General features: G+C 40.1%; 2 protein-coding genes across 9 annotated transcripts in view; one reads left to right on the plus strand and one right to left on the minus strand.

The window, feature by feature from the left end:
* Positions 1–10975, plus strand: part of CHODL (chondrolectin) — a 36163-nt gene extending 25188 nt beyond the window's left edge. For 2 of the 8 annotated variants that reach the window (XM_077342430.1, XM_077342433.1), the window contains exons 3-7: positions 1234–1391; positions 3056–3103; positions 3493–3576; positions 6827–6929; positions 10410–10975. In XM_077342430.1, coding sequence (XP_077198545.1) covers positions 1234–1391; positions 3056–3103; positions 3493–3576; positions 6827–6929; positions 10410–10494 — 478 coding nt within the window. In that variant the 3' untranslated portion in view covers positions 10495–10975. Of the gene's footprint in view, positions 1–1233; positions 1392–3055; positions 3104–3492; positions 3577–6826; positions 6930–9138; positions 9218–10409 lie in introns of all 8 variants that reach the window. The other 6 variants (XM_077342431.1, XM_077342437.1, XM_077342432.1 and 3 more) reach the window with 6 other exon arrangements.
* The window catches only part of TMPRSS15 (transmembrane serine protease 15), a 93128-nt gene continuing 86470 nt past the window's right edge, over positions 4573–11230 (minus strand). The window contains exon 26 of the mRNA XM_077342425.1: positions 4573–4933. Coding sequence (XP_077198540.1) covers positions 4911–4933 — 23 coding nt within the window. The 3' untranslated portion in view covers positions 4573–4910. The remainder of the gene's footprint in view (positions 4934–11230) is intronic.

The raw sequence follows: 11230 nt of genomic DNA on the forward strand, positions 1-11230 counted from the left end.
GTTGAATTAGTATTATCCTTCCATATGTTACTGTCCTGTTGGTTTTCCTTCATGTTTCCTTCCTTGGGCATGGTTTCCTCCTACTCACTGACCCTTGGGATCTTTTCATCCCTCCAAATCTTTCTTGTATCCTTAAGGTTCCTGCCTCTTTTCCCTTCATTCATATTCAACTTTAATCCAACTATAATGCAGTGATATTGAGATCAGGACTGCCTATTCAGGGGAATAAAGGTCATGTCATTGTGTGCATTACTGTGTCACTTCCAGGGAAGACATGAAAGTGATGATGGGCAATTTTAAGAAACAACAGACATTTTACAGTAATTCCTAGAGCTACCCTGTATCTCTTCTGGTTTAGTAGGCCTGCCAGATGTAATTGAGATTGACACAAAAATTATGGGAATATTTGGAGCATACTTCAAGAGTTTACATTTGTTAGATCCAAACCTTGGAAGAGTGTTCCATCACTTTGTCATTTTTCTAGACAGGAACTCTGGATAATAACTGTGAAGGCTGCAACACAGATTGCCCAGGCTAGAATGACCTCATCATATTTCAGAAAGTTAGAAGGACTCAGACTTTACTAATATTCAGATGGGAGACCTCTAAGAAATACCAGGGTTATGCAAAACCTTCACATTTATAAATAATAGAAATAAATGTGAAGGCAGTCTCTTTCATATATCCTTGAGCTTTTACTTTCCAGGTCCATTAAGCAAGGCATTCCTTGACAGGTCCCTTGTGGACAATTCTTATATGACTTTTTGGGTCTGTATGTGAATACAGGAATTGTGCAACAAGCAAGCACACAGCAAACAGTAACAAAAAATGATCAACCTTGAAATTCGCTTTCCAATAATAACTATGCTCAGAGTATCGAAAAGAGAATATGGAAGGGTAAGATTAGTATAGTTCTGGTTGAAAGCTAAAAGTGTTTCCATTTTTCTATAAGCTTTATTTGCCGTTCTTCTCTGATATGGCAGATGGAGCTGTTTACCCTTAGGAAGGTAACATTGTTCTTATTTGGGGAGAATTATATTGAAGTTCAGAGGGAAGAAGTAATCTATGACCAAATGTAACCCCAAACATTTATGCCACTTTATAGCTTATTATTATTAAGTATACAATTATTCTGGGTGCAGTAGTGCCTGAGTTCAAGAGAAGAGGAAAGATTGCTAGGAAACAACCCAGCTTCCCAGAGTAATTTTTGCTGTTTTTTGTGCATTATGCCAGAAATTGGTATACAGATGAACCTTCCTGTGGGAGTGAAGCATGTGTTGTGATGTATCATCAGCCAACTGCTAATCCTGGCTTGGGAGGGCCCTATCTATACCAATGGAATGATGACAGATGCAACATGAAGCACAATTTTATCTGCAAGTATGCTCCAGGTAAGCAGTGCCAAAGCCAGTCTGCCCATATCATTTTCACTTAACTTTCCAAGATAACGTTTGGTTGTAAATTGAAGCTTAAATTTAAACATTAAAAACAAAGAAGATTCAGGCAAATATGCATCAATATGTACGTATTTACTGTTACAATAGGATTCATTAGTTATATTATAGTTCTGCTTGAGCAAGTCCTAGTACAGCCGTTCTCAACATTTTTACCATGGAGAACCTCCTGAAATATTCTTTAGGCTTCCAGAAATCACTGAAATTATGTTAGCAGACCACACCTCCCTGACAGGTCCCTAGAAGTGACATATCAGCAAAAGTGACACCTCCCAGACAATCTCAGTGGATGTGACATCATGCTCCATTGTTCCCCACCCCCCAAATGCCAGAAACAACCCATTAGTCTATCCCACTGGACTGGGGCAGGCATATGCTGCTCTGTCACCCATCCCCCCCAATGCTGTTAAGTTAAAATGAGAGTACTTACTTATCTGGACTCCAGTTATTACAGCCAATCACTATCAGCCCAACATTGGCCATTTTGGGGGGCAGGTCACCAGCCATATATGGTCATATGACATACATACATACAAACATACACACACACACGCACGCACGCACGCACACACACATACACAATTAATTAACTCCCACCCAATCAGAGAAACCTTTCTGGGACTATCAAGAAATCCTAGGGTTCTACAAAACCCCGGCTGAGAAAGCCTGAATGGATCTTAAACTACAAGTACAACGATATAGGCTAGATATCAGGAAAAATATTTTCACAGTCAGAGTAGTTCAGCAGTGGAATAGGCTGCCTAAGGAGGTGGTGAACTCCCCCTCACTGGCAGTCTTCAAGCAAAGGTTGGATGCACACTTTTCTTGGATGCTTTAGAATGCTTAGGGCTGATCCTGCGTTGAGCATGGGGTTGGACTAGATGGCCTGTATGGCCCCTTCCAACTCTATGATTCTATGATTCTATGAATCTTAACATCTAAGACTTTTGTTCCTGTATATTATAGTTCCTGTATAGAGAGCCAGCTTGGTGTAGTGGTTAGGAGTGCAGACTTCTAATCTGGTGAGCCAGGTTTGATTCCGCACTCCTCCACACTGGTGGGTGACCTTGGGCTCACCATGGCTCTGATAAAGCTGTTCTGACTGAGCAGTGATGTCAGGGCTCTCTCAGCCTCACCCACCCCACAGGGTGTCTGTTGTGGGGAGAGGAATGGGAAGGCGACTGTAAGCTGCTTTGAGCCTACTTTGGATAGAGAAAAGCAGCATATAAGACTCAACTTCTCCTCCCCTGCCCCTCCCCCTCCCCCTCCCCCTCCCCCTCCTCCGCCTCCTCCTCCTCCTCCTCCTCTTCTTCTTATTCTTCATTATAGTTCCCAGAAACTGGTTGCACAAAATCTAGTGCAATAGTACAAGGTAACTAGCTTCATATGTCCCCCCCCCCCCCCCAAAGCACAACACAGTATCTCCGGGGCAGGACAGTTCACTTCCTTTTGGTCTGTTGAAAGAGGAGGTTTAGATTAAAATATATGTAACAGGGTTTTTAAAAAATGAACAGTGTGTATTGTTCAATGTATGGTAACATGTGTCAAACAATGTAAACAATCTGTTTTTGTTTTTCATTGTTGACCCACTGATTCAACAGATGACATCCTTGAAAAAGAATTAGGAGATAGAGCAGATCCAGATTACGGTAAGAAACATTTGGATTGAATTGCAGTGGTGAAGTAATATAATCTCATTTGTCGTTTACAAAATCTAAACTATCTTGTAAATTAAAAAAACAGAATGGCAGTCGAACAGAGGAACAATGAACCATATAGAGAGTAATATTTGCAACATATGTTTTATAAGCAGATAGATATCATTTGAAATATTGTTGGTTGTAACTCCTATTCCAGATGTGATCCCAATGGTATGATATAGCCCTGTAGACAACCGTATCACCCACCCTTGATTGGATTTTTGAAGCTGATGAGTTGTGATGTCGGCAGTGTCTTTTCAAAGTGCAATAATGTGACCAGATGCTGCAACACAAATACATTTCATTGCCATCGTTGTAATATTTAATTTCTTTTTCAGAAGCCCAGACAACAGTGCCAGCAGGGAAGTCTCATGATTCAAGCAACCCAGAAGATAATTTTCCTGTGGTTGTTACTGAAACTGGTAATTGATGCACATATGATTCTAATATTAGAGTAATGTTTTTGCATAAGACAGACCGTGCAGATGTGCAATTGCCATTCATTAAAGGTAGAGTAAACTGGCTATGCTCCCAGAGCTAAAAATGAAACTAAGCTCCAGGACAAAATATCAAGATGTTTCTGCAAATAGCTTTGGAAGGGAAGGAAAATAGATTTGTAAAGGGACATGTTAGAGGCACATATTTCTATCCATTCTGTAAAGCACGTATTTCTATCTATTACATCAGACTCCTCTCCCAAGTAAATATTTTCTCTTCCTCTATTATTCCCAGAAGCAAAGAATCTACAGTTAGATTTACATGTCCAGTCTTGATTCTCTACACCATCTTTTAAGTGAATGGATCTTGTCATAGTTAATGGACATGATGTTACTGAATGTTTTATTCAGAAAGAAATTTTAGAATCAATATTTTTCCAATCAAAGATTTTGGCAGGTAGTTCGTGGGCTGAAGAACAGTTTGCTGAAGTACTTTGGAGAAGCCCCAAATATTTGCCCCAAAGAATTGAGATGTACCAAAGATTTGTTAGTCTTCAGTTGGGATCATTCTCAATCCAGGAGGAAAAATTTCTTCCACAAAAATGAAACTATACTCTGCCCAAGATTCACAACTGAACACGCAGTTTTCATCATGCCACATTTTTAACACTCATATAATAATCTGTAGTATTTCTATGGTGCTTTTGATGTTAAAAGTATATTGTGATAGTAATCCTTACACAATTTCCACATTGCAAATGAAGGTATGAGGCTGAGAACAAGACACTGACTCACCACCCACAACACCTCCAGGGGATTTTTAGCTGAGCTGAAATTCGTACCAGTAGTCTGTCAGATCATGCCTCATTCTCTGGGGCATAATAAACAGGTGAAAATAGTAGCATGAGAAGGGAGAGCCACAGGGGAGGGTGGTATATAAACAAACAAACAACTAAACAAGAGTTTCATTTCACTTGAGTCCAGATTCAAATTTATTATCTGCTGTATAAAACTCTTTAATCAAATATTCACAGTTTGAACTCATCACAGTCAGTTCTCATCTATTGCCAACACAAAATACTATACATAAAGTCAAAAACATTAATAAGCATGATCTAGTATTGGGCATGACAGACTTTCAAATAAGTTTCCAATTAATTTTGTTGTATAAAGATGTGCAATCCCTGTAGAGCCTATTTCCATCACTCAGTTCTTTGTGGGACCACTGGAAAGGTCAGGCACCCGGGAATCACTTTAGTGGGGACTCAGTTTTTGGAAGAAGAAAAAGCTGTGCAGTTCCTGTGGTCCTGGATCCAGCTCTAGATAGAGTGATGTGTGATGTCTGTCAAAAAAGGACCAGGTGGTTTTAGTTCTGCCTAGAAAAGTGGCATGGCATCCTATCTGTTCCATTTTGAGGCCATAACGTAAGTATGGCCTCAATCCTAAGTACACTGTCCTGAAAGTAAACTCAAGTGAATAAAATCAGACTTTTGAATAGACTTGATGAAATTCCACTGAAACATGTAGTACTTAACCACAGAACATTCATGACAGAATAGTTAAAAACATGTTTCTCAGACTTTCAGAGAAGACTTTACAAATTAATATAGTTGCTGAAGATGTCCTTGACATCTGCCTTGATTATGGTTGCCAACTGGAGTATGGAAATAGATTTTATCTAATGATAATGATACCTTTATAAGACAAATGAGAGACAGATACACCCAACCAAAGTGAATAAAATTGATTTAAAATAGCTTGGAATATATTTTATCTCTTTAATAAAGGTTTAATAAGTAGAAATGAGTGGTTAAGACTTTTCATGGCATGGAGATAAATAACATCACCTAGGACATAACCTCCCTTTAAATATCTGTTAAAGGGACAGGGCAGTCTTTTCTCCAGGCCACATGAATTAGATGCAGGCAAGTTTTAAATTTAAGGTTTTTGTCTGCTGTTCTAAGAATATTTATGGATGCTTTAGGCTGATACTGCATTAAGCAAAGTGTTGGACTAGATGGCCTGTATGACCTCTTCCAATTCTATGATTATTTGAAAATTTTAAACACTACTAGTCAAAAAGCCCGCTGCAGCTGTCAATACATCGGGAGCTAGCGTGATAGTGGGTGGTTTGGGGGGGAGGCGGTGTGCGGGTGGAGAGGCCGGCTCCATGAGGTGCAGACCACCCCAGTGCACAGAAATCCTCTCAAGCCTCTCAAACTCTGGCTTCAGAAGGCGTTGTGGAAGGCAAGCCTCTCTAGCATGGCAGGCAGACACCTCACCTCCCCCACACCACTGAGCACAGAAGGCCAGGTGCAGCTTGGTGTAGTGTCTAGGAGCATGGACTTCTAATCTGGTAAACCAGGTTTGATTCCATGCTCCCCCACATGCAACCTTGAGCATGCCACAGCACCGATAAAGCTGTTCAGATTGAGCAGTAATATCAGGGTTCTCTCAGCCTCCACTCTCTCAAAGGGTGTCTGTTGTGGGGAGAGGAAAGGGAAGGCAACTGTAAGCCACTTTGAGACTCCAGGTAGTGAAAAGGGCCATTTAAGAACAAACTCTTCTTCCTTAGTAATATCAGGGCTCTCTCAGCCTCCCCTCCCTCACAGGGTGCCTGTTGTGGGGAGAGGAAAGCGAAGGTGATTGTAAGCTGCTTTAGGACTCCTTCAGGTACAGAAAACTCGCATATAAGAACCAACTTCTTCTTCTTCTTCTTCTTCTTCTTCTTCTTCTTCTTCTTCTTCTTCTTCTTCTTCTTCTTCTTCTAAGGCTGACCAGGTGGTGGCAGGCAGGCCCCTCAGCCACCCTCCCCTGAACCGGGGCCCCTGACAGTGACCTCCATCCCCGGCGATGTCCAGTAGCCAAATGGTGGCCATGGGCTTTGCTGGGTTTGTGGAGGGTGGGCCTGAGGGTGGCTGGTCAGAAGGTGCACAGGATGGACAGGGCCCTGGACAGTCTCCACCCAGGAGGCTGTTTCCAAAATATTAAATAGAACAAAAAGTGTTAAAGATAATATCCTCTGGCATCCTAAAGCCTAGCAAGCATGACACAAACATTCCTGGACTGGCGCACATAATTCGGAGTGTGAACTGGCTCTAGAGCTCTTTCTCTGACTGTGCTTGGTTGTAAATATCAAGTGCAACAAAATAGACATTCCATATAGTTTAGTCAGATAGAAATGCAATGCTATAACCTCAAATAAAAGGCATTAATAAGATTCTTTTTCTTGTAGGTTTAATTCCAAATCTAATTTATGTTGTTATACCAACTATACCACTGCTCTTGTTGATATTAGTGGCTTTTGGGACATGCTGTTTCCAGATGCTGCATAAAAGGTAAATATTATATATGGCCAAGGGTGGATCTTGGGCTCATGCACTGTGAAATTCATACTTCCATTTGCAAGCTATTTCATGTTCAAGGCCATTCTATATACAATACAAAGCCATTCACATTTTCATTGCAAAATTAACTTTGTCCCAGTGTTATATATTAGAAAAATGAAAGGCGCCTTTAATGATGCACCCCAGTAGTTAGAATGGATCTACATATCTCAGTATTTAATGATGTATGTATCCAACAAAAATCTTTCTCCTCCTGGAGATTTACTGCAAAAACAGCATCCTGATAGAATGGATTAAAAAATGTTACCTTCCCATACATACTGTCACATACATGTCCCATACAAATGTTACATTCCCATACTGCTGAGCAGTGATATCAGGGCTCTCTCAGCCTCACCCACCTCACAGGGTGTCTGTTGTGCGGAGAGGAAAGGGAAGGCGACTGTAAGCTGCTTTGAGACACCTTCGGGTAGGGAAAAGCGGCGTATAAGAACCAACTCTTCTTCTTCATGTGGAAAAAGCACTGTGCTAAATGTATGTCGGTTTAGTGGCTCCCAAATTTAAAGGTGAATTTATCATCTTTTCTATTCTACTTCCACACCTTTCCTTTGAAAAAAAGTACTGACTATGGAGCCATGATCTATGACTGTTTTCCAAGGTTGCATTAACACAATCTACTCCTCCATGTTATGCTCACTTGTCAGAATATTGTGGTTGTTGTATGAAGCATTTAGTCTCAGTCATGTACAAGTAGGAGCAGTCAAGATGGAGCAAGGTGTTTAGGGATGGGCACAAACTGAGAAAATGCAGATTGTTTTGATTTGCCATTCATGGTTTACCTTGTTTGTGAGCCTTGAATCACTATAAACATTTAGGTGCCAAATGAATCAGTTCAGTTTGTAAGATTTGTGATGCAGTAGAATCCCCCCAGCATGCTAGAGTCACTAAATCTTTGGCTTGTTTTCCCCTACCTGCTCCCCAAGTTTGATGGGGATTCGTATGGAGTCTGAGTTATGGATTCCAAAGATGGTGCCCACAGGAATGTCCTTTCTGGGGAAATGACAGGTGCAGGTTCAGGATTGTATGCAAATTAGAGACATCAAACTCCCCATGATGCTCCTATACAGTCCCTCCAGGATATGTGCAGGGCATATTTAGAGTGTCCAAGTTATGATTCCCCAATGAAGATGCTCCCAGGAAGGAGAGTTTTTTTGGGGAAAGTCAAGTGCAGGTTCAAAAGTGTATAAAATGGACCCCCTGCAAACTACACACACCAAGCATACTGGGAATCTGACCTTCTGTGCCTCTACAGTCTCTCCCCTTTTGCTTCAAAGTTTGGTAAACATTTTGATTGAACAAAGACTGTCTGGAAATGTATCCATTCATAAACAACCAAAATCCCCTTGAAAGTTGATGGAAAGTTCATACTAGTTGAATTGTGACAAACTTCAGTTCATGAGATAGTTTGTTCCCATCCCTATAAAGTCGGTGCAACTCACAACATAAAGCTCCTTCTAAAACTGGCAGCACTATACTTGACCAGACTAATTTATTTCCTCCTGCATCCTTGCCTCTGTCAATTGCACCCAATGATGTGGAGGTTGGATGTGGAGACAACATACTATCTGAGGAAATGAGCATGCACATGAAAGCTCACACCTTGAATAATCCTTTGTTGGTCTTAAAGGTGCCATTGGACTCAAATTTTGTTGCACTACTTCAGACCAACACATCCACTTGAAATTGGCTGTTGTCACAGGAAAGTCTGAATAAAACTGTGTGAAAGATAATGTTGACACAGTATCCTGGGATGGTTCCAAGGGATTTGTTCTCTTAATGGTAGTACACTGCTCTAGCATAAAGTGTCTTCCCCTGACACAGTTTAAATTCTTGTGTCAGAAGAAGACACCTTGTGCCAGAAGAAGGTGCTACTTAGCATTACAGATCTGTATCATCCAACCCTCTGTGTCAAGCAATGCATCCATCTTGAGGGAAGGGTTCACAGCCATGCTATTCTTGCTCCTATAGATACAATAACTTATGTTGATACCCTGTGTAATATTAAAAGTCAAAGTAAGACATGGAAAATTCTGTGTTGTCCTCCCATAAAGGTAGCAATAATGCCCAGCATTTTTCCCTGTGCTTCATGGCAACCAACACCTCATTCATGCTTAGCTACTTTCCCTTTCCTTTCTTCCAGGAAAGCAAGGAGAAACTGCCTCAATGACACATCTCCATTATCATCTGAATGCCTTGCAGAAAGTTTAGATTCTAACTTGGTATATTTCTCAGTTTGTATAATTGTATTTCAAAGTTGGAACTACAATTCCCTCAAACAATTCAATGCTTTCCCCAGAGAAGTTGCACAAACTCCTAATCTGATATTAGTCTCATTCAGCTTATAAAATATGATTAGCTATATTACATATGGATGCTCTTTATAGTATAGATTCCCACAGCATATACATTGTTACAGCCATGGTACAGTAGCCCCCACTCCTTGGCTTCATCCCACAGTGCTAACATAATGTTTAAAAAGCTGACACCAATCGGGTGGTATAACTTGTGTGGGTCCTTACACCCAATTGTCTTGTCTGATCTAGGATGGGTAACAATTGAATGAGAGGTCTTCCATGACTGGTGCAGCAGTGTCCTGGAGTGAAGTAATGGAAAAGCAGTTGCCATGGCAGTGCTGGAAAAGAATAAAGGAAACCTATGGTAACAGAGATTATGTGCAAAGTTGGTTTCCAAGCACTGCATATTAACAATGGACTGAGGGATCAACACCACTTTATTAATTATAATGTGCAGTGACTTTAAGTCTGATGCAAATGCAGTAGTAATTAGTAGATAATGGGGGGGGGGAATTGAAGCATTTACCATCAGCTTTGTATTAGGATATTAATGGGGAAAAAACCTCTTGCAATTTGACAGGTAAGTCTAAAATACTCTTGGTGTCAAAAAGTCAACGTGTGAAACATGGTTTTTGCATCAAAAAAAAGTGAGTGGCACTTTTGCGGAATGAATCTTTCTCTCTGTTCCTTCTTCCTCTGTCTCCTTTCAGTCAGTGGGGAGAAAGCTAATGTGAGTGTCAGAAAACTCCCAGAAATGATGGATGTACCTTGACATTCCATGATGGGAAAAGGGGAGGGTGTTTGGCAGAAAGCATTTTCCTCCCTTGTACCAACATAAATGCTCTCATACTCATGGAAAGAGAGTGTATCTAGCAAGTCCAGGAATGGGCATCTACCATCAGAAATCCATAGATAGACTCAGTTTGCAGCTGCATGCATAATGTTTTTTACAGGTGGCCAAGTAAGGCATATCCAGTAATAGAAGAAATTCTGCATCTGTTTAGAATGACTCATTCTACTATGTCATCGATCTTCTATTGAATCCTTAGCTAAATGGTAGAGAGGACTATACATCCTGTAGATCTATAAACATGCACATGTGTTTTTAATTTTTCAGTAAAGGAAGAACAAAAACTAGCCCGGACCAGTCTACACTGTGGATATCAAAGAACCCCAGGAAAGATAGTAGCATGGAGGTATAGAGATATGACTCAAAAATGAGGCGGAATAACATTTTTTTAACATGCAGGATCTCTTATATTGTCATGTCAGATATTAGCTTGGAATGGCTTGAAATTGCAAAGGATCAGCAACATGAACTGGAAGCTCCCTCTTGAGGCAACTGTTCAAATCTTTTTTTTATATATATATATGCAATGTTTTATTTTTAATTCAGCAGCAAGATGTGCCACTTTAAAAGGAAAAAAAATAATGCATTTATTTTGCTAAGGAAAATGACTCTGCTACAGATAGCAAGGAGACGGACTGAGCATTTGGAATATATATGGGGAAATGTCTACTGTATATGTCAGTTCTAAAACAAGTGTCTCTAGTTTAAATTTAACTTTTTCCCCTTGTTGGTTTCTCATACATTGTACTTTAATTGATGTACTGTAAATTCAGTTAGTATAAATTTACAGTGTAAGAAAGTAATTTATCTTTGCATAAAAGTTTGATAAAATATTGATTGTATGGTTATTTATATGGCGTCAAATCATCTCAGTGTTATAGCTTTCATCCACATCAGTAATGGTGCTTGAAAGTCATCTGCAGTTAAGGGTGTACAAACCTGTAAATGTTTCATTCTTTAGTCTTTGTTAAAGTTTGAAAAGCCTCCTCCTCCATTAGTCCCAAGTTCTCTTTCCCCCCAAAATCTAAAGCCAGGCAATTCTTTTTATGTCACTATGATGTTTATGGTTCTTATTGTCTATTAGGGCT

Source organism: Paroedura picta, chromosome 6 (assembly GCF_049243985.1).
Source record: "Paroedura picta isolate Pp20150507F chromosome 6, Ppicta_v3.0, whole genome shotgun sequence".
Taxonomy (NCBI): domain Eukaryota; kingdom Metazoa; phylum Chordata; class Lepidosauria; order Squamata; family Gekkonidae; genus Paroedura; species Paroedura picta.